The following is a 24,510-nucleotide window of genomic DNA, read 5'->3' on the forward strand; positions in this document are numbered from 1 at the left end:
GAAATTGCTGCCACTGTTTAACAAAAATAAAGCAGCGAGATGGAAAGCTGGTGCTCAACTTTTGCCACTGGATCCGAGGGCAGCGGATCGAGAGCACTCGACTGCGACTCGCTTCCCTAATAAATAAGAGATATTTTAATGTTTTTACGTAATTATATGGCCAGGCAATTAAATATTAAATAACTCTGCGTTAACTAGTTTTGCGGCCCACCGCCGGTGCCAAACTGTGTTGCATTTGAAAATGTGCGGGGGCAGAAACAGTAGATACGTATATATAGTAGATAGTCATGTACATACGTCAAGCGAACGAGATAAGAGGGGGTCGCGGGTCAGGAGGTGACAAATCAATCAGCAAATCACTTGGCGTAATAAACTGAAGGCAGGTCAGCAAATCAAGCCAGACAGACGGCAATTTCCGCTTTGCAATTGGCATGGCCATGGCGGAAGGGGCTGGCCTGGATACTCCGAGGCTGGGAGTCATGGGGTCAAGAGTGAGTGACTGCATTGGCTTGGGCCGCAAGTGGGGGAGGGGGAGGGGGAGGGGAAAGGGGGTGGTGTGGCGTAATAAAATGTCAGATGTACGATAAAACGGGGAGACCAGGCTGCTTAAAAGCACCCAGCGCCCAGACACAGGACCACTTTCAAACTCAAACCAAACTCACACCCAGACCCCAACTCAGTCACACATTGTGGGAAGCTTTAGAGCTTCCAATTGAATGCACAGCGGGAAAAGTGATGATGTACAGGATGGTCGAAATGGGGGACCCCGTACGGGGAGGCGTTCCGAGGGCTCTCGTGAGCTTGATATTATCACTTCCTGGACATTATTTGGTGCCATAGGCCAAAAAATACTTGAGCTCTGCCAAAGCATCTCAAAGATGCAATTTGTATGTGTCTGCATCTATAGATGGATCGGGCAGTGGTTCGCTATGTAAGTTATGCGCGGCAAGTCTGAAAGAAATATATTTTTTATATTTTTGAAAATAAAATGATGGTCGTAATTTGGGCAAAACAATTTTATAAAGTATTTATAAAGGTTTTTTGTTTGCACCTAATTTTCTGCTTGTCACACATCAATGTATCAGCTTAAGTTATAAAATTATTTTAAGTAGTTGGTGCTTAAAAGTGCTTCAGGAAGTTTCTAGCCAAATACTTGAAGTCACAATGTTTTATGCCTGCCGATCTAAGTTCCCTTCTCAACAAAATGTGAAGAGGCCCTCGCACTTGTGTACTTTTGCAGCTGGCAAACTTTCTAAAGAAATTGCACTTTGACTCATTCTTATTACAATAAGCGACGTTCTCTGGCTTGTTGGCACCTGCCAAGTCAAAAGTGGATGCCACTGAATGGACTCCACTGCCCCGCCTGCTACCCCAACCCAATCCACTCCCCTGTAATCTCGATGCGTCTGTGCTCGAGTTCGAGCCTTGGTAACAAACGTAACGAACGGAAACGGATATTGCATACTTATGCCGAGTGCAAAATGGCAACCCACGGCTGTCCGCCTCCCCATCTGCAGGTATATACATACATATATAGTAATACACACACACATCGATACGGCACGAGGAGCGGCAGCCACCAGCAAACTTTGTGAAAAGGACTTGTAAAATCAAAAGCCGATTAGATTCCATTTGAATGAGCAGCAAGCCGGTTGGTCATTTCGCTGCCGGTGCACCGAGTACTTCAAAGGACAGGAAAGGTTCTGATTCTGGTTTGATTCTCATGGCCAGAGCCGTGCATATGAAGTGCTAGGCGGTAACTCGACTCCAAACAGTCCATATTACCAGTGTTTTGGGCCTCGCAAAATCACGAACTTTGTACCCGAATACGGCTTCCCGAAAATGGAGCCACCTGCAGCAGCGTTGCAACGCGTTGTCATCATCTTGGTGGCAACGGCAATTTGGGGGGACCGCATTGCTGACAATGCGGGGGAAATGCACATGGATGCATACATACGTGCCTATATCTGCCACGTTACTTGATTAGACCCAAATTTAAACTAAGCAACGGGCTGGCCAAATGCTCTCTGGTCTGTAAACCGAGCTGGATTCCGTAATGGATCCAGTTTTAGTGATTGACGTGGAAAACCCGGGCATTCGAATGCAGCTTATGTATCGAATATCACTAATTACTGCAGCAGCATATCTGCTATTAACGGGCTAATATATGTACGATACTTAACCTCTATTATTTATTATTATTATTATCATTATTTTCAAGTTTAAGACATGTGCTTAAGCTTTTCAAAGTTTGATAAGCAATAGTTTTTCCGATCCCAGTGACAACCATTTCAGTTATTTTTTGGCTAATTTTCAGCATTTTGCCTGACATTAAAAATCCACCCATAGTTGAAGAGTTCTGTTTGACTAATTGATGTGTGCGACTCCTTTAGTGTCTCGATTGAAACTGTGATTTAATTTCCACCTTCGAGTGCCCTTCTTTCAGCCAACTGCGGAATTTGCCACTCAGAAATCACATAATTGCTCTCTGGCCTGGTCGGATCCACCTTTGGCCAATATCCGTACCCTGAGCCCGCCCTCGTCCTGCTGCACTCAATATCCTGCCAACCATTCGGGTTTCTTCATTCATCTCTTTGTTCCGCTTGGCTCACATGACGCCCCTTGTCGAATCATCATCTGCATTGCTCAGTCATGTGTGCTCTGCCAACTGATTTGAGCTGGAGTCGAGGTCCCGATGGGAGAATCACTGGAGGTTCCGCACTCCTTGGACTCTCCCCTGCTCTGTTTGCCTTAATTAGTGTAGTCGAGCGGTTAGCTAATCGTTTATGATTTGGTTTTGATTCGTTCGCCGAAATAGACATAAACCTGACGTAGCAACGGGACAGCAGATACTGGCATTTATAATCCTAAGCTCGACTGGATGGGAGGACTATATAAAAATGCTGGAAATGCTGCACCACATGGGAAGCCCAGTGAAACCGCTGCTCTGTGTGTTTTCGACTATAAAATTAAATTGCGATGTGGTGGAAAAGTTAGAGCAATGCCCAGAGTAACAAACACAACAACAAACTGTACCTTACTGCCCCACATTTGGTCAAACACACACACACACAAGCACACACGCACACAAGCACACACGAACACACAGTAACACGCAGTGGCGCACAGATACTGAAAGGGGGGTTAAAAATCGGGGTGGGAGAAAAAAAGTGCTGCAGTGAACAATTGTGTTCAGTGCATATCATTTGGTTAAAAGGATTCGTTTTACTCTTCCGTGTGGTTCGGACTCCAGTTACCGCCCCAAACTGAAACTGTGTATGTGTGTGTATGCGTGTGTGCATGTGTATGTGTGTGTGTGTGTTCGCTTGGGTCTGTGTGTGTCTGCGAGTGTGTACAAATCAACTAATCTGCTCCCCACGGCAAAGTTACGAGAAGACCGACAATTATATCCGCTCTCTGCTCACAATTTTTGCATGTCGTAAAGTTTCTAGTGCTGCACAGCTCCAATTCACTCCCTCCACTCCCCTCACTCCCCACTCATACATAGGTATGTCTTTCCCCCTATATGTTTGTCTGTATGTACATGCATGGCTGCAGTTTGCCACTAACGGAACTGAAATGGCAACTAACATACGTATGCTGAATTTTTTGAATGCCCTTTCCCGGTTTTATTTTCCTTTCCGGGAAAATGCTGGGATTTTCGTTGTGAAGCAGGAAGCAATTGGATTGATGTCCCTTGGGTGACAAGAGACTGATACAATGCATGATCAGCAGCTCGAACTTTTGAAAGTGCAACTAGACCTGCAAAAGCCTGAACATATGCCTAAACTAGTAGTTTATGAAAATATATATTACTGTTCCCTTTTTTTCCCTTTTTTTATTTAAAAAAATAAGGCTAAATAATGTTAAATAATATACATATATGTTTTATGTTTATAATCAGTCTATTTTACTAAAATATGTAATCCTATGCATAAAGCTATAACTTTAACATATTCTATATCCATTTTAAAATGAAGGCTCTAATACTTTTAAAAATAAGGAGATCTTTTCATTAGTTTCAGATATTCAAAGATACATTTACTGCCAAAGGGCATCTAAATTTAGCCCATTTCATTTAATTCGGAAATTTCCAATGCTGTTGCATACTTTCGAGAGCAGTGAGCTGCACAGCACGTATATATGTATCTGTATCTGTATCTGTATCTTCGCCGGTAGCTGTGCCTGTGCCTGTGTCTGTGTCTGCCTCCGTGTCCGTGTATCCTTGCTGCCAGGACTGTTGTGTCGAGTGTGAATCTGCCCTGGCATTACTGTTTGTATTGCAAAAGTTGTTGTAACTTCGTTAAAATAAGCACTCTGTTAGTTTGCCCGCTGGTGCGACGGGAAGGCTCCCCTTTTCCATGTCCCAGTCCTTTTTACACAGCACCTCCTTCCCTGAAGTTCGTCTGTGTGTGTGTGGGTGTGTGTGTGTGAGTGTGGGGGCAATGCAGCAGATTTGTCGGCGGTTTTTGCCATTACTGCTATGCCGGCTAGTCCTGCTAGCCACTCCACTCTTCGTCCTTCCGCCCGCCTTTTGAACGCCCCGATACTTGGCATATCTGCATTAGTAATGGTGAGTGGCGGCGAGTGCCAGGCAAATTGGGTGGATTTGGATTTACCTGCTCGTCGCCGGCTTTGACAGCCGTGTGTGCTCCGCTTAGCTATTTCCCTTTCCCGTTCCCGTTCCCAGCACCCCCACCCCCCCTCCATTCTGCCCCAATGTGTAGCAACATGGCTGCGAGGTAAACTTAACATTTAGTTTTCGGGCGTCAGCTCCTTGGTGGCTATTAAATTGCAGCAACTCCTAATGGCGCTCCCCAAGCAGCACACTTCCTTTCGCTTTTGGCTGAGATGTGGCTGAAACAATATCGATACTTGTTAGCCAAGGCACGATAAAAGTAGTAGCAGTAAGTAGCACTATGCACTACCAGCTGCAGGATGTGTGCATTAAAAAAAAATGCATAAAGAATATGTCATTTTGGTATTTATAAAAGTCAAATTAAGGCACGCACGTACGTTTGTGTACACATCAACCATAAATGTAAATATATCATAAAGTATAAAGCAATCAAGGATTATATAAATGTTTATTGGATTGAGCGTACTTAAGTAGTGCACCTATAAAATGTTGAAAATATCAAATTAATAGTCGCAAGTACACGCAAGCTTAGACCAATTTTTAGCAGTGCTCCAGTTCTTAATAGTTGGTGCAGTGCAATACCCACCGACAACTTGTACTTAGTGCCGCTTCCTTCCGACCAACACGGAAAATTGAGAGGGGAAAACTGGAAAAGGCGAGCGGAGGAAAATGTGCAGAGGGGCGTATGTGAAAGGGGAAGTTTCGTATAGCCGGGCAAACGGGCCATCGGGCCAACGGGCCAAGAGCTCGTCGGCAGGACTGTCTGAAATGCAATTAAGTCGCATCGACATGCAATCTCCGGCGTGAGGAGGCCCGGCCGCATAAAGGACTCCGCAGGAACAACAAGTACAGCCACACGGAGCCACCGTTCGCGGCCAAAAAGGAAGTGGGGCGGTGGGGCAAGCCTTAAAAGCGCTGAAAGGTTTCAGTTATCCCCTAAAAAAAAACTCACACGCACTCGAACCAGAAGGAACAACACACACAAGCTGAAAAGGGAATCCGGCTTGACGAGGCTGAAAATACCCTCAAAGGAGAATCGCTGGCTGGGACTGTTTATAGGGCTGGTGTAAACATTACGACTGATATCAGGAATCTTGCAATTAAATAAAATAAATAAAGTGAGCATTAAAGCAAGCGGAACAATTAATTCTTTGATACCTCTAAATAAATGCATAAACATGGAAATAAAGAGGATTCAATATTACTCCCTTAATAGTAAAGTTAAAAATATTTAACCGAAAAAGGCCTCAATTTAAGCTCGTTTACTTCTAAAAGAACAACTTATTACCATTCCCGCAGAACATTCCCATTACTGAGCACAAAGAGTATCCATGCACTGCATTCCATGCCAGCAGAACATCATTCCGTCGAGGGTGGCAAACAAGATCTGGTTGCAATGGAATGCACTTATTGAAACACTTTTGAGCGCCGATAATCCAATTATGGCCTGACCAGGGGTTCCTTTTCCGGCCCTGCCTCTTCTGCCACCGGGTCCTTGTAAATTTGCTGCTCGTTTCCCCGCTTTACGTGCAGTTTTTATGGAAGACAGTGGGGGGAAAGTGCTGCAAGTTGGATGGCGAGAGTCGTGCCACCTGGGGCAACCGCGTCTCCCGCACATAATTTGCCGCAACTTATTTTGCCTTGAGTCAAGTTTCACACTAAAATGTGTAAAAGGGTCAACAGCTGCAGGGCGGCTTTATCCGCAGTTGGAGCTGGAGCAACCTCATTGGAGGCTAATCTCTGGGGTGCGCAGCTGAGGTTGGGGTTGAAAAAATAGAAAGTACTCGTACTGTGATCAAATCGAAACGAGAGTGGTAATTGAACACAATTCTCATCCCTGACAAACACAAAGGGTTAATATTTCTAGCATTTTTATGTTTATTTCATATTCAATTTTCTGTATCGATATTCATTTTCAGTTTTTCATTTGCTACTTTAACTTCTTCTTTTATTTAAATTTCGTATTTTTTAGCCGCTGCGTATTAAATTGAAAAATAATTGGAAATAAACGCTGGCTTGAATAAACATAATGAACATTCCATTCCGTTTGCTGTATGTACAATATTATTTGATAAAAATTCCATTTGGGTTTTTTATTTTTTTATTTGGGGACACGGGTTGTTGGGTAGAAAATTGAAAAACTGAATGGTTAGGTAAAAAAAATCGGCATACCAGCAGCTTTTTCGTTTGTTTGTTTTGCCATAATTCATTTGTCCACTTTGTCTCATTCAATAGTTTATTTACCAATATCATTATTATTATTTTACTTGTGCATTTTGCATCATCGTCGTGTAAACAACTACAATTAGTATCACGATTGTCATTGTTGTAACCGAAATAATATAAAAGGTAGAAAAAATGTAATTCAATGAAATGGTGAGAATGAACGCAAAAAACAAGGATACGTTTTTATTTCGTAATTTATTCCTCTCAGTTAAATTGCTTGGATTTTTGTATGTCTGTGTATGACATGATTATGCTTTTCATTATTTTACCATTATTATTATTATTTTTTTTTGACAAACTGATATGTACTTATATATGTCTGCGTGTGTGTTGTTAAAATTTGACTGCCCGTAAAGTTTGCCAACCGTTTTCTAGTTTTGCTGTTAGATGTGCAATGTCCGCTACTCTTGCTTAAAAAACAATTAATAATTGCTATCCAATAATTTTCATATTATTAGTATATATTGTTTTATATATCTCGATTTATCTAAATGTGTATTTGTATTTATATTAAATGTACTTATTGGCCTTGTCTAAATTGTAAATTATAGGCAAATAAAACTAGATTTTGTATTATTAGTTTGGTTTTGCAAATTCGTTTTAAAAATAGTTATATAACTATTATTAACATCTTATGTTTCTATGTTGTTCTATGGAGATGAAAAACTGTTTATTAACTATACTCTATGTGTGTGAGTGTGTTAGGAATCATCATATGTTCGCTGGTGTGTGTATGGTTCTGTGTATGTAATCAATTTCATTAATTACCATAAATGTTGGCCAAGACACAAAGTCATGTATTGGGCGTTGGATGTGGGAATCGGGGTAAGTAAGAGCAAGTTCAAGTTTACGAGCGGAACAAATAAGTCTTGCACAATTTTTCAACAAAAGTTATGGTCACTAATTGGAAGAAATTGTAAAAAGTAAACAAAAATGCCCAGCACATGACTTGTTCCACTACTTATAGATATACTTTCGTATGTATATAAAACTTATCAATTACGAGTGGACATAAACCGATTTGCTTGTCTTTCATTTAATTGTATCTTTATTGTTGCGGGCCTGGCTCTCACAATTAGCTAAATCCCAAAAATTCGTACCTACCGATTAGTTTAAGTTCTTCATTTTATATATATTTATATATGTACATATCATACAGGCAATGATCAGTTGAGTATCTTCAGCATTTCGGCCACAGCAGCGGAGTTGCGGAGTTGGATCGCAAACCCCTCCTATCTGTGAGTAACTTACTGCGCCGGCAACTAAAGCCAACATCAGAGGGTCATGGTGGTCATCACAATGGGTATCAGAAGGGCCATCGCGAAGGATAACAGGAATATTCGCTGGCCAGAGCTGCTCAACGCGCTCGCCTGGCAGAGCAGATCCTCGGGAAAGATCTCCAGGATGGGCAGGTGTCGACCCGAGGTTGGATCGTGGCAGGTGTTGGCACGGGCTCTCTGAGGAAATGGATTGGAATCGCATTAGCCCATTTTCACCGTAAGTTGAAATGGAACAAACTAGATTTCGATATCAGTGCATTGCCATTAAGGACACTTTATTATATAAATGAGCAAGCGATGGCAGCTACATTTTGTCTCAAATATATATTTGAGTTTAACAAAATGAAAAGTTCTCTTACTCGCCATGCACCAATATCTCAAGAAAAAGGTTTAAAATAATATAAAAGCTTACGCGCATATCGGCAATCGATAGGGGTAACTTTTGTTTGAAAATCAAGATTGACACAAGGTTAAATAGAAGGCTGAAGGCAAAGTACGTAGTCAACTGACTCACCTGAACCATGCGCTTGAGGTCATCCTTCTGGATGACCTTTATCTGGGCTGACTCCCTCAGCCATCGGCGCAGCCAGTGGCCGAACCACACCAGGCCGCACTCACATTCCAGCGGATTGTGCGATGTGATGAGTCCACCCATGATGCTCCGAGTTCCCACGGCATCCCAGTAGCTCTTGTTGGGGTAAAAACTGTCGGCGGCCAGGGCATTGATACGATTATGCGAAATGTCGATGGACAGGTGCGGCACCTCTCGCAGGGCATAAAAAATACCCGGCGGCAGGTCGGAGATGCGGGTGTGCGAGATCTTCACCTGCAATCGTTGACTTCGCGACAGCCCGATGAAGACATCCGGAGCAATGGTCTGGACATTGCTGCCATATAGCTCGAGGAGCCGGATTTTCGTGTTATTCGCCAGTTTAGCGAAGAGCTGTTGGCCAATATTTGGCTCCAGGCAGTGCACCCTCAGCTGCTGAAGACCCGGTATCCTGGCCACAATCTCACCCAGATTGGCATGCGAACTGGCATGTAGCTTCCTCAGCGAACGCAGCTTGGCAAATGCCTGCGGATTGGTTACCTTCACGTCCAGGATATTCAGCTCGGCCAGGTGCCGCAAACTGGCTAGATCGTGCAACGTTATCCTGCGCAGCGGATTGTGGGCCAGATCCAATACACGAACCGATGGCGGCAGGTGCTCCGCCGCACAGCTCGCATTCGTGAGTTTGTTGTGCGAGACATTGACGTGACGCAGGTGGCGCAGGGAACCCAGTGGTGACAGCTCTTGCAGATAGTTGCCACTCACGTCGAGGTAGGAGAGGAGGGGAAGCTTCAGCGGCGGCAGGACATACAGACCCATGTGGTGGAGGCTCAGTTTCCTTAGGCGCGGCGTGTGGACAAACACCTCCCGCAGGTTGGTCGTCACCAGGGGATTCTGTGACAGGTCCAGGTTGGTCAGATTATTCAGAAAACTGAACGTGTTGTCCGGCAGAATGGTGATGCGGTTGCGGGCCAAGCTGATGTCGTACAGGAACTGCGAGTTGATGAACATCGAGGCATCCAAGTACTCCAGATTGTTGTGCGACATCTGGATGGAACGCAGAGTGAATCCGATGTCGGTAAATGCCGGAACTGGCCAAACGCTCAACTGATTCTCGGCAATGTCCAGAAACTCCAGCCGCGTGTTCATAAACACTTCTCGTGGCAGAGCCCTTAATCGATTCGCGTTGATGCGCAGGATTCGCAGCTTCCTTAGGTTCGAGAACTGCTCCACCTGCAGCTGGTCCAGCTGGTTGTGACTTAGATCCAGTTCCTGCAAACTATTTAAGCCCTGAAAGCTGCGACGCCTCAGCGAGCTGAGATTATTGTGAGCCACATTAAGAATCTCAAGGAACTCCAGGTCACCAAAGGCATGGCTCTGTAGGGAACCCAGCTGATTGTGGGCCAAGTTAAGGAACCGCAGCGTGTTCGCCAGATTTGTAAAGCTATCCGACTTGGTCACATGGTTGTGACTAATGTCCAGCTGATAAATATACATGTAGCTGCTCAGCTCGTCATAAAAACTGGCTATGTGATTGTGGCTCACATTGAGTCGTAACGGAGTTGTGGTGTTTGAAACATAAAGAAAGGATTTTAGGGACAGCGAGCACAGCTGATTGTGCATCAGATCCAGGGCAGCCAGATTGGGCAGCACCGTGAAGGCGCCATGGGAGATGTTGACCAGGCGATTATACGACAAATCCAAGTAGCGTAGGAACTCCAAGTTGTGAAAAGCATGGCGAGCTATGGTCCGCAGGCGGTTCGATTGCAAATTGAGTGTCTGCAAATCCCCGAGGCTGTGAAACGTTTGCGCTTCGAGTCGCTCCAAGGCATTGTACGACAAATCGATTTCCACCAAATGACTATGAGCATCGGACTGAAAGAGTCCGCGGGGCAGTGTCTTGAGCTGGTTGAAGCTCAGATTGATGTAGCTCAATTCCCGCATCTGTGCGAACGACTCATTCGAGACCTGCTTCAAATTGTTGTTGTCCAGACCCAGCCAAATGAGCTGGGAAAGTGGCAAGAGGGCATCCAGGGGGTCCAGGCTCTCCAGGCTTCTGGCCGGGAAGACGGCGAACGAGAGCTCCAGGATCTTGAGGGTTTTCGAAACATTCTCAAAAACCAACGGATGATGTATGGTAATATCGTTGAAGCTCAAGCTGATCTCCTGAATTTGGTCTAGTCCCGCAAAGGATCCCAAATGAAGATGCGTTATCTTATTATTTCGCAGCAGTATTGTCTGCAAATTGCTGCCCCAGGAATCCGCGGCAAAGATTCCCTCGGGGATGTCCGTTATAGAGTTGTAACCCATATTCAAGTAGGAAAGCTGTGTGTAGTTTTTCAGGCCGAGAACAGGGATCATGGTGAAATTGTTGCCACTCAGACTGAGAACGCGTAGATTTTCCGTGAACGAGGGCAGATTGTGCAGCTGACTAATCTGATTGGAGGTCAGATAGAGGTATTTTAGGTGATGCAAGGAGGATAAGGCCACGGGCACGGTGGTGAGTCGGTTTCTCTCCAGATCCAGATACTCCAGGGTGTCAGTGAGACCCTCAAAGGCCGATGGATGCACTCTGCTGATCGCATTGAAGGCCAGTACTAGATGGGCTATGCCCGTGGCCTTGAACACCGCCTCTGGCAGCTGGGTGACAAAGTTCTGCTCCAAATTTAAAGCTCTCAAATGAACATCGGAATAGTTCTGCTGGAAATAGTCGGACTCCAGGCTTTCAATGCAGTTCTGGCCGAGATCCAGGCGTTCCAGATGCATTCGCAGTGGCCTCACCTGAAGTTCTTTCCACTGCACACTGCGTATAAGGTTATCCCTTAGACTGACGATTCGCAACTCCGGCAGTTGTTCGAAGAGCTGCTGGGGGAAAACTGTAAGCAGATTACTGGACAGATCCATGGTCACCAGCGAACGCGGCAGATAGTTTCCGGCCACATGGTAGATCCGATTGTTGGACAAATCCAGCCAAAGTAGTTTTTGCAACTGCTCGAAGGGACGACCCCCCGTCGACCGATCACCAGAGCTCGGAGATGGTGGGTAAATTGAATTACTCGCTTCCAGTCTGGTCTGCACAGCGGCCAAACTGGAAGGCTGCGAGCTGTTGTCGTTGTGGGAAATTACTTCCACTGTCCCACCACCCGGCGCCACTTCGGTTATATCGTTGTCGGATAAATGTAGGGATCGAAGGGTATCATGCTGGGCATCCCAGTTTCCATCCAAGGTGGTTATGTGATTGCTGAAGAAGAGATAAATGTATTTTTATGAACTTGAGTTAATCTTACTTTTCTAATTAGTCCCAAGGCAAGTCATTTTATGTTAAAATAGTGGTTCGACTTACCGTTGCGCCACCAGTCGCGAGAGGGAATGCAATCGCTGCAGTGCATCCAGTGGCAAGTGCTGCATCTTGTTGCCAGATATATCCAATGTCATGAGCGAGTGGGTCATCGTGCTGCAAAGGGAGAAGTGCGATGAAGTCGAGGACGAAACAGGGCACCACGCCTATCTGCATAAATATTATCCAAATCATTCCACACGAACTGCAGGGGGGGCTGTTATCAAAAATATATAATGGCCAAAACTTTCACTAAAACTTTTGTTCACAACTATCAACAGTTTCCGCTTGGGTCTGCTACCTCCCCTCTCCCCCCCATACATCGGATTCCCCATACCATGGCTCATATAAATTGACGTGCTGCCTGCCTTTTGACATACACCACACACAAGTCGGAAAACAAATATTTAAACTTAATTAACGCGTAGCAACGGCGACCCAGGCGACCCCAGCTGCCTCCCCGTGGTACCCACTTCACTTCCTCTCTAGGCCCCATTAATAGTTATACACACGCACCGCAAACTCACCAAACGCACACACACACACACACATGTGAGCAATGGAGTGGACCACATTCGAACTTAAAGTTTTTATGATTCTTTAAGCTACTTATTTAATGCATGGTAATAAAATGTTTCAGACTGCTTTTAATGCATGCAAGTTAGTTATAAGTTATAGTTTTGTTACTTTTAACAAAAGTATTTATTTACAGCTCTTGTTCCTTATATAATATTATTATAAAATAATATAATAATAGTCGTTTGCATTGAAAGGGTAACTGGTTTCTTTTATTGGCTAACCCGACGTATACTTAATATTTGACATAACACATACGCAGTGTTGACACACTTCGCCATGCAAATAAACCCTTACTTGTGGATATTATAAATTGCAATATGGAATAATATGCAATATTGTATAGTACTGATATCCTTTTTAGGAATATTCTCTACTAAGGTCCACCCTCATTTCACAGCAAGGAACTGCAGAGAGAAAACGAAACAGAGGTCGGGGAAACAGCGACCTCAATTATGAAAACCACGAGGTTTTCCAAACAAGTTCCAGCCTCCTCCTTAACGGCAATAAGAAAAACAAGCGCAGCGGCATCCTTTTGTAGTTCTCGGTGTTGTTGTTGTTGTTTCCAGGGACTTGTTGTTGTTTATGCGACGAGGAATCAAACGCAAAACCAAATTCTTGCGGCTCCTTTAAACCACTTTGCGCCACTCGCTCTCCTGGTCTTTCTTTGCTTTCCTTGCTTTCCGGCTTTCTTTCGCCATTTGCCGGTAGTTTTTGATGTTATCCTGGTTTATATAGTATCTTTGCGTGTGTGCGTAATTCGATGCGTGCGAGCGGTTTCATTACCCAAAGAGACCTAAACAACTATTGGTAACGATTTAGGCGTAAATTAGACCCACAATAAGCTATATTTAGTAAGCATTTTAAGTTTCATTTCTGAGTTCTTCTTTACAAAATTCAATAGAAACTTAAATACATTTAATGACAAATTCTTATCAACTAATTTTAAATCATTTTTTTCGCATAGAAACCGATACATATATACATATTGTATATTTAGGTAAATTCCTTTTGGGCAATGTGAAGATAGATAGATAGTTAGATAGATGAATAGATATAAATCGAGAATTTATAACGCATTTTGCGGTTTCCTTTATTTTTGTAAACATACTAAGATACAATACTAAGACTACAATAATTACAAGGTTATTTAAAAATATTTTTTGTTGTATACTTTTTCAACGGTAGTAACCTTTCTGTCGTTCCAATTCCATTGAAATCACCCACTAGCATGTCACTGCGGCATGTACATATGTGCTATGTATTCGGAATACCGGAGAAGTGCGCATTTATCGGCACTTTGCAACTGAACACGCAACAAACACGTAACACAACAAGCCAATCCATACACAGAGCCACACAACCTTAATGGTATGTGCGTGTGCTTAATTTAGCAATGTATGTAGCCCTGTAAATTATTAATTAGCAATTTTTGAAATACATAAGTCTTGAAATATTGATGGGAACTTTTACATATGGCATCATAGTCCGCAACTGAAAATGGAATCAAGTCTTCACGTGAGTGTTCCCTTGTCGGTAATAAAGGCAACCAGATGCACAAATGTATATAATTGGAAGTTCAGACTACATATGTATGTGGGTATCTGTGAATGAAACCTTAACGGACCACATATTGCGGTCAAGAGCGAGTAACTCCTCAAACATGGGTTGTTTAAGGTCAGCAAAGGTAAATACAAGGGGCGGTGAGCAGCGGCTTGTGTATATGTCAATTTGCACTTTTAAAGTTGAGTAACATGTTGATGTGCAAAATTTGTTGATACTTTAAATATGCATCCAAGCACTGAAATATGAAGCATATATATGGGCTAAAATTACACACCTGTATCTAAGCACTGAAATAGATTTCCATTTCTAAGCTTATTTATAAAATAACTCCATAATGAGTTATTAAAAATAGCACTTTGCTACATTTGCCAAGATATTTTTAGTGAAAATTTTTAATTTAAGCCCACACAACCTTTCCACTAATAGTCATTGCGGCGGGAGTTTATTATGCAGAGCATTTCAAAGGTTATAGGTAAAGGGGTAAGTGTGTGGAAAAAGCCGAGTGAAGGTAGACCTTAACCACATTTGCCAGCCTTATGAGCATTAATTAGTTTGATTTAAATTCTTAATGCCATCGGAGTGTGTAACTGTGTCTTTGGCCAACTACCCCTCCCTTTTCCCTTTTTCCTCTTTTTCGCCGGAAACTGCACACAGCCGTTAACTGTGGCCTTCCATTAAACTTTAGCAGCTTAATGTGTGTGTGCGGGTGGGCGGTCGCCTGCGGTTAAGGGGCGTGACCCCAACTCTGGTTATCCTTTGTGCTCGTTAAAAAATTTTCGCGTTTCATTTCATGGCAACAAAAAGCGTATAAGATGAAGAGCAGAACAAAAAAAAAAAAAACCCAAAAAGGCTGGCAAATGCGGTCGACTCTTTCCCATGATTTCTCCCATTCCCATTCTACACACACAAAATAACGTGGCCAAAAGGAAAGTTGCCGCCCCAGTCAAATGTGTGATGTGTAATGCGAACTGAATCACAAAACGCTGACGAAATACGAGCCTGTGTTCACTGTACTACAGTCTGCACAGCAAGTACATTTTTCCTCACGTATGTTAACTTTTTCTCTACTTGGCCGTTTACACTTTAACGGGGTTTCATAAATTGGTAAGCTCTTCGGACCAAAACGTTTGACTTTATTAGCTTTTTATGAAAAGCTTTTAAGCAAAAATTAAACATGGCCAGTCTGTTAGGCTATAGATGATTTCATATAAAGCATAGTAGCCAAACATTGGAAGGCTTATGTTTTGTTGCAATTAAAATGTAATATTCAAAACATAGAGCTGAGAATTTCTGTTCATTTATCCTTGAGTTATTTTAGGGTAGAGCATTTATTTATTCGGCTTACCGCTTAAAATTTACCCTTACCTATTCTCATCTTGCTCTCCTTTTCTCTTTTTGTGATTATTTACACTCAAACAAGTAGCGCTTGAAAGTTTTTCATTTTCTCTGGCATTTTTTTTTGTTTTTTGCGTTTTCCGCTGCGTGTGTGAGTTTGCATTTCCCGCTTGCATTTTCAGCCTGAGTGCCCCGCTGAAAACGCGACGCCACCACCCGTCCTCGCTTTGTTAAACTTAATTTTACGCCTTTTTTACAACTTGCAGGTTTATGTTGTAAAAATATACAAAGCACTCTTCACCGGCAGACACACGCATGCACACACACTCTCACGCGCCCAGGTGGAAAAAGGGGTCATGTAAATAGGCCGGCCAACTGTCCTGTCATCATTTCCCTTTCCCGGCAGGTGTGCAGGCTTGGGCTTCGGTTTGGGCCACCATCTCCAACTCCAATTGCCCAACTGCCAACGTGACTCGCCTCTTTTCCAGTGGAAGGCACTCACCTGAAACTCCGCTCGGATATATCCTGCAGTTCGTTGTCGATTAGCTTCAGTGTCTTGAGACGCAGTCCCTGGAAGGTCTCATCGTCGACACTTTGCAGATGTGTGTTGGACATCTCGATGTAGCGCACACTGCTGTGCATGAACTCTGCGGAGGAACGGGAAGACAAGATATATGGATCAGAGATATTACAGAACAAAAATGGACATTTTATAGGAAGCAGAAATCTATATGTATATACACTGAAGAATTTAAATCACCATTTTACCAGGGAAAAGTCTTTTTTAACACCAAGAAATCGCCATAAAATATTAATACAAAGTATATAAACCATATATTGGAGGAAAAGTTCTAGTACTTAATAAATATTTCCCCATGTATTGAGTGGAATTGTGTTAGAGAGAGGTATGCCACAAAAAAATTACAAAAAAATAAAAAAAAAATAAGTTTTTAAATTTGAATGCAGATTTTTAGAGAATTGCTCCAGAAACATTTAGAGGTATGCCACTTAAAAATCCGATGAGTATAAGTTGAGTTATGGAGTATAGAGCTTCAGCCTTGGGACATTTTAAATTTTTTTGAATTTCTACATCAGAAAAATTACAAAAAAAAAGTAAAAAAAATTAATTTTTAAATTTGAATGCAGATTTTTAGAGAATTGCTCCAGAAACATTTAGAGGTATGCCACTTCAAAATCCGATGAGTATAAGTTGAGTTATGGAGTATAGAACTTCAGCCTTGCGGCATTTTTTAATTTTTTTGAATTTCTATATCAGAAAAATTACAAAAAAATTAAAAAAAAATAAATTTTTAAATTTGAATGCAGATTTTTAGAGAATTGCTCCAGAAACATTTAGAGGTATGCCACTTCAAAATCCGATGAGTACAAGTTGAGTTATGGAGTATAGAGCTTCAGCCTTGGGACCTTTTTTAATTTTTTTGAATTTCTAGATCATCATACATCGAAAAAATTACAAAAAAATTTAAAAAAAATTAATTTTTAAATTTGAATGCAGATTTTTAGAGAATTGCTCCAGAAACATTTAGAGGTATGCCACTTCAAAATCCGATGAGTATAAGTTGAGTTATGGAGTATAGAACTTCAGCCTTGGGACCTTTTTTAATTTTTTTGAATTTCTAGAACATCATACATCGAAAAAATTACAAAAAAATGTAAAAAAAATTAATTTTTAAATTTGAATGCAGATTTTTAGAGAATTGCTCCAGAAACATTTAGAGGTATGCCACTTCAAAATCCGATGAGTATAAGTTGAGTTATGGAGTATAGAACTTCAGCCTTGGGACATAATTTCATTTTTTTGAATTTCTACATCAGAAAAATTACAAAAAAATTTAAAAAAAATACATTTTTAAATTTGAATGCAGATTTTTAGAGAATTGCTCCAGAAACATTTAGAGGTATGCCACTTCAAAATCCGATGAGTATAAGTTGAGTTATGGAGTATAAAACTTCAACCTTGGGACATTTCTTAATTTTTTTGAATTTCTACATCAGAAAAATTACAAAAAAATTTAAAAAAAATAAATTTTTAAATTTGAATGCAGATTTTTAGAGAATTGCTCCAGAAACATTTAGAGGTATGCCACTTCAAAATCCGATGAGTATAAGTTGAGTTATGGAGTATAGAACTTCAGCCTTGGGACATTATTTCATTTTTTTGAATTTCTACATCAAAAAAATTACAAAAAAATTAAAAAAAAATAAATTTTTAAATTTGAATGCAGATTTTTAGAGAATTGCTCCAGAAACATTTAGAGGTATGCCACTTAAAAATCCGATGAGTATAAGTTGAGTTATGGAGTATAAAACTTCAACCTTGGGACATTTCTTAATTTTTTTGAATTTCTACATCAGAAAAATTACAAAAAAATTTAAAAAAAATAAATTTTTAAATTTGAGTGCAGATTTTTAGAGAATTGCTCCAGAAACATTTAGAGGTATGCCACTTCAAAATACGATGGGTATAAGTTGAGTTATGGAGTATAGAACTTCAGCCTTGGGACATTTTTTAATTTTTTTGAATTTCTACGAGTAACGGGTATAATTATATAAATATACCATATATATGAGGAAAAGTTCTAGTACTTATAATCTAGCGCCTATAATTCATATATCCCCATGTGTTGCGTGGGATTTGCTTCAATATTGGATGTTCTCAATGTATCCAAGTGCCTACGCAAAGTGAGAGACGTCGCCGCGATGGCGGCTATCAGTTCATCATTCAAATTGATTTTAAACGGCATTCGAAGCGTTTACCATAAACGAGGGAATATGGACAGCCCATCGCAAATTCCCTATGCCACCAGATACATAGATGTCTCTCGCCGTCTAACGATGATGGCTTTTGTTTTGGCAGTTTGATCGCCTGCGCGTTAAGGCAAATGGGTCATCAGCGTGCCATCAGACAATGGGTCCACCAAAACCGGTGGACCAGAGAGGACCAAGTCCATGGCACATCGTCCATAGCCCGTGGCCCAAACCAATTCCCCGCCGGCGATGAAGCCACGCTTTCGATTTTGTGCTCGTTTTCCGGTCGAGCCAGAGGCACTGGATCCGGGCACTGCCTGCAGTAAAGAAAGCGACTCACCAGCGTCCAAAAAAAAAACGCCAAAAAAATGACAACAAATTTCATTTTATGGCTATGCAAAAGACAGGACAGTGACATCTTGGCCGCGTATAACAATGAAACGCAACGCACTCGATTGCTCGATTAAATAGCCAAATCGATTAGAGCCCTGACCGAAATAATAGGCTCCATATACAAGTAAGACCAATTTCAATAAAAAACATATATCTTTGAAACGGAAGTTTTTAAAGAATAAAATTGAAGAGTGCCTTCGACCGTGTCAGGTTCACTTTAATCTCAACGAAACTGCAATACGTCAGGACTGATTTAATTAACTTAAAAAACCAACTAAATGGAAGGGATACCTTTTTGTGTATTAAGAAAAAACAATTCAGTGATTTACAATTTTTAAAAGTTTTTCCCTGAACGATTTCATGCATATTGCATATTTTTTTCGAGCTTAATTCCCTGCCAGTCAAACCTCAACGAAATTTTCTCGGAAATCAGTGCGTTTTCACTTATTAAATATTCCATGGTGTGCAACAAAAAAAAAATAAAGAAAATTGGCAAGCATAGAGCGATTGATTTTTGCACTCTCTGGCACATTGAATATTTATAAGGAACAATCAATTGCTGGTCAGTTTTCGTTTTATGCGGTATTTTTTCTCTATGTCTAAATGCTTTGATATTCGCAATTTTTTCTCAGTCTGAACTCATCAAATTGATGTTTAATTATTTCGCTCTGCAGTCAAGTTTGATCCATTTTTTTGCTTTTTTTGTTGTGTTGTTTTGCCAAAACGCGGATGGTTGAGTCAAGCTCTGAAAATCTGGGATTAGTCGCGAATTTCGCTTTGACTTTAACGCGACCGTGATGTCAGTGATTTAGTTCAGATACTGACACAGGAATATGTGCATAGCAAATGCGGTGGAATAATGGTTGAACGAAAATAGATGCGCCTCCGCTTCGGACTTTCGGTCTAAAAAAAAATCCCAAAACAGCGAACCGAATAGAGAGGAAATTTTTCAATTAAAAGCGAAAAGTGCATTTTCATGTTGCACGTCAGTCTCTCTTCCAGTTTTGTGGCAATTCTAGAGGAGCAAAACAGACAAAGTCGGAGAGAGTGGGAAAAAGCCACGCCACTCGACCGAAAAATATTTACCATGTCGGCGAACGGGTTGAGCTAGTGGGTGGTTGATTGTAGGTGGGTGGTGGGTGGTGTCATTTGTAGTACCGCCCGCCCCCAGCCCGCCGAATGCTTAAGGTAAGGTCAGGCCATAATTTAAGTTGACAAGCATGACATGGAAATTCCCTTTGGTCGCAAGAGCAGCAGCCGTTGCCATAATCAGGCTGAAACACATGGTTACCTCACAAGCATGTGTGTGTGGGTGTGCGTGTGTGTGTGTGCGTGTGTGTGTGACTGTGAGGAGCTCCAATTCCATGCGAAAGTCGCCTTGGGTGACCAGTTCCTTTGAGAGCCGCGTCCCCTCGACCCGGGCACTCCAAGGACTCTCGTCCGCCCCCGCTGCTCCTGTTTAATTAACACATGCTCAACGAATCGTAATTTAATTGCGGCTTTGATGTTTCCCTCGGGCTCGAACTGAGTCATACAAAAATGGAAGACATTTAAACGCAGGCCGCTAGCATTTTGCCACATACGAAGACCGATCATTGCCAATTTATGGAAATTTCTTCGTTAGAAGAAATTCTTTTGTCTCGTGATTGCATTAATTTAACACTTGAAAACTAATGCCATAGGAAAAAGAAATTAATAAAGTTACTGATTGCTGATTGATTTCGAAGCAAATAGCCAGCTAAGAGAAAGTATTAGACATTAAATTATATCTTGAGTGTTGACCAGACTAAATTGTTGGCTTTGTGCGCATAAACTCATACAATGATTATATCGACGATACGTTTAGATTGTTGATTGTTCCAATGCCAGTGCATGCATCCGGACATACATGCGCTACAAGAAGTAATATAAGCACAGAGTAGCTTACATCTTAATTACATATCGCATATTAATACAATATTAATCATACGCCCTGTTGACACGCGTGCGCTCCCTTGACCGAGCAGCAAACACGTGGCCAAGCACGGCGCATTGCTCATGCAGGGTCCCACCAACCATACGATATATGTCCACAATACAAATGTATATTTGTGTATGGAGGAGGTGCGCGTGTGTGTGCAGGGGGCGTGTGCATATCTAAGCCATGGCCAGTGTTTTGTCAAGAGTGGACAGACCAGCACCCCAACAACGGCAACAACACATATGGCGTTAATAAACTTCTGGCCCCGTGCCTCAGGGTCCACCAACTGAAATGAACTCGGGAAACAAAACGGTTGGAATGGGCACGGCGAACTGGAGACTGGGCGAAGGATCCTAGGGAACCTGGTGGGAGACTCCTTCTGGCGGCGTACATCGCACGTTGTTGGCTTGTGCTGCTTTATGGCCGCAAGTCAATTCTCTGACAAAATGCCAAGCATATTTATTTATTTACTTTTGCTTCCAGGCAGACCAGCGTTGACCACTCCCGAACTTCCCATCCGCCCAGCTGTTTGTATGCTCGTCCACGTCCGACGCTCTCGTCTCGTTTTGCGTCACTTGCCAAGTGTTTATTCAACTTGCCCCACCGAGTATATGAAAAACACAATAAAGTACAAACAGCACAGTGTTGGTGGGCGGTGAGGGGGGCGGGCGGGCGGTGGCAGTGGCAACATAGATGCAATATTAACTCAACCTAAACCAACGAAATTTCTTTCACTTGTTTGAACCTTAAGCTGAAATCAAAGTCATTTTTAAAATGTATTTGGACATTAAGTAGTTAGAGTACTATTTATATCTCGTTTTATTTAAGAAAAAAATTATTTAGACAGCAATCTTTTTTTGCAGATAATTCAACCAACATGTAAGAGTAATACTTCGAAGTGGAAGACAATGCGACATGTTATTAGTATACCTTAGTAAGCATTTTAGAGGCAAAGTCATCCTAGGTGACACAATAAAATGCGGCCGAGAATCGCATAGACCTTAGTTTCAACTCTATCATTTCGGCCATTTGTGTTGTTTAACCCAACTAAAGCTGTCCGAAGCTCGGTAACAATCTGCTACCCAACGACATTCAAACCCGATGCCTTGGAGCCTGTGCGTCCGTGTGTTGATGAAGATTACGTCAGCTGAAAAGTTATTGTTTTGGCCCGGCATTCAGGAAGGCAACTAGGGACAGGAACTTGGCTGTGGGTGCTATGTTCTGGCTGGGAAACTACCATTTATATCCATATACTTGGTGTCCTGCACCACAAAATAGAGTGAAAGAATCAGGCCCAGGAAACGTGCGGCATGTGGGCAAACTGTCGTCTTTCATTTTCGTTTTTCGGTCGCTCGCAAATAGTTTTCGGCATGAAAATTGCGGCCAAATCGAACCAAGGAGGCTGCTATCTACCAAAATGGCCTCTGGCCAAGCGTGAAAGTGACCAGCAGGAGAGAGCCCGAAAATGAAACATTAAAAATAAATCTAAATTGGAGAGCCACAATTTTCCATGTTTTCCTTTTTGTTAGGTCCCCAATAGACAATAGGAATTCAACATTAAATTACGAAAATATTCGGAGCAGGAACAAAAGTGCCACTGCTGCATATTCTCGGTGCGGTAGCGACGCACTGCAAATTTTGAGATATTAAATGAATTTCCAGCTTGTGTCCCCAGTTACAGTTGTCAAATCCTTTTCCCCGACCACCGCCCACATTTTTATCCTTTTAAAATTTCTGGGTGCATAGTTTTGGTTATTTTTTCGGACTCTCGACCACATGGTGACATTCCTGGCAGGAAGTCGGTTCGATGAGGGGTGCGAGCTGCAGAAAGTGGCAGCAGGGGGCGTGGCACGCAATTAGCCAGGCTGTCAACCAAAGTGTTTTCTCTTCCTTTTGCCCGCATCTCTCTGGGTCTCTGTGTGTGTCCGCTTGCATTAGAATTGCTAATTGCCAAAAGTTTCCCAGCTGCAACATTTCTTCTGCTGCTTGAATGCAATCGTTGTCGCTAACATCCCCATCAACGTTGTCTTTCCACTCGTATATATACTATAAATGGAATAAAATTCATATAGATGGTGCTGGAATTGAGACATCTGCTTGAAGTGTAAAACAGGCTTTATGTGCTCCCTGTGATATGGAAGTGAAGGAGAGATAAATTGGAATTTGCTGAGGTGACATTACTTTTAATTCGATTAGTTGTAATATTTTCAAGTTTTTCATTAAAGCAAAAGCCAATGCAGATGCAATTGGAAAGTTTTGCATAAGAAACGAAGGATAAATTGCCAATGCGGAGTAGCCATTTCGCCTGCTCCCGTATCCCGTATCCCGGATCCTTTGGGGAAACCATCGAGCAGGAGACAAACTTTTCAATAGTATGCCACTCCTCCCGTCTTCCCAATTCCCGGTGCTGCCAATGTCTGGCCAATTTTTGTGTGTTTTGCCAGTCAACAACTTTGTTTATTATTTTGCTTCTTTTATTTTCCTTTATTTTGCTTCTTTTTGCAACTTTATGCGGCAACTTTTGTCCAAAAAGGCGACTCTGTGGGCGTGTCACAGTTGTTAACGAAGAGGCAGCGGATTGTAGAATGGTAATATTTTCAACACAAGTCTCAAAAAACACACACAAAGCGCGGAGAAAAGAAGCCACCGCAATGAGAAACATTTTGCGCTTGGAATGGAAATGGAAAATGACAATGGAGCTATGGAAACTTGCCATTCATTCATTACTTAAAAGGGGAGCAGGAGTCTTCGCCGAGTCTTCCGACTATAAAATACCTACTCTAAGAATTCCGGCAGAGCTCTACACTTTTTAATGAAATTGAATCCTTTGTTGTGGCTCGTAAGGTCAGAAGTAGCTGTATTGACTACTTTCAACTAACAATGGGTGCGCTAATTAGCTTTAAAATGCATCTCACCTTGATTGTTGTGTACGCTGGTAATAATAAATAACAAACATTTTCTCCTCATCCAACTTTCCGTCTAATGTTACCAAAAAGTGTGCATATAACACGCTATAAAACAATCTACCTCTGTAGTTATTAAGTGCCAGGTATGAAAACTACCGAAATTTGCGTGGAATTTGCCACAGCAATCGTTATAAAACTTTGTCGAAAGCAACAGCACAAGGGGAGAAAGAAAAGCAGAAGACACAAAGAGGGGAGAAGGAAATAAAATAAAATGAAATGAAAAGAAAATAAAGGAACGGAGCGGAACGGAAACTTTATTTTTACAACTAATTGGCAAACTTAAATGTAAGATTTCGTTTTATTTGTGGGCCGCGACAAAGCTGTTTGAGGCTTCATTAAAAAATTACATTTCTCCAGCTACAGGCGACAGGAGCACAAAGACCCAAGACACTTGGCTGGTCAGGGCAACAGGAAATGGGAAATGGAAAATGGGAAATGGGAAATGGTTAATGGGTAATGGGAGAAGTAAGAAGCCGGCCGACGAGTCCTTGTCCAAGGCTCCGGCCCTGGCAATTTATGACCAACTGGCAATGAAAATATTTGCCACATAAATAAGCCGTGACAAGCTGGAAGGACACATTGACAGGCGATACACGGGCCGGAGGACAGGATATCGGCGGGGTCGCTTACCTGGAAACTTGTACAGGGCCACCTCGTTGCAATTAATCTCAATCAGGGTGCTTGTCTCGTTGGGCAGGCCGGCGCACTGGCACATGGAGTTGAGTGGACAAGCGTAGAGGATGTCCTGCTGCTGTGAGCCCAACAGGGCGGCGGATCCCCTGCCTCCGGACGAGGACGAGGACGGTGCACCCCGGCCGGTATTCCTTGGCCGCCGGTGGCCACCTCCGCCGTCGAACTGCCAGCAGTGCGAGGAGCTGGCCAGGCATGAGATCAGCACCAGATACAGCTGCAT

At 42.3% G+C, this 24,510-nt stretch overlaps 1 protein-coding gene across 1 annotated transcript; it reads right to left on the reverse strand.

Annotated features, from left to right (window-relative positions):
* Positions 1-7,998: 7,998 nt before the first annotated feature.
* Positions 7,999-24,510, reverse strand: LOC6542103 (chaoptin). Its single transcript, XM_026978708.1, has 5 exons — positions 24,228-24,510; positions 16,012-16,156; positions 12,039-12,149; positions 8,660-11,936; positions 7,999-8,322 (listed from the first exon to the last, which is right to left on the reverse strand). The coding sequence occupies exons 1-5, from the start codon at positions 24,508-24,510 to the stop codon at positions 8,140-8,142; spliced, it is 3,999 nt and encodes a 1,332-aa protein (XP_026834509.1). The 3' UTR covers positions 7,999-8,139.

This window comes from Drosophila erecta, unplaced genomic scaffold (assembly GCF_003286155.1).
Source record: "Drosophila erecta strain 14021-0224.00,06,07 unplaced genomic scaffold, DereRS2 tig00000055-arrow-pilon, whole genome shotgun sequence".
Lineage (NCBI taxonomy): Eukaryota > Metazoa > Arthropoda > Insecta > Diptera > Drosophilidae > Drosophila > Drosophila erecta.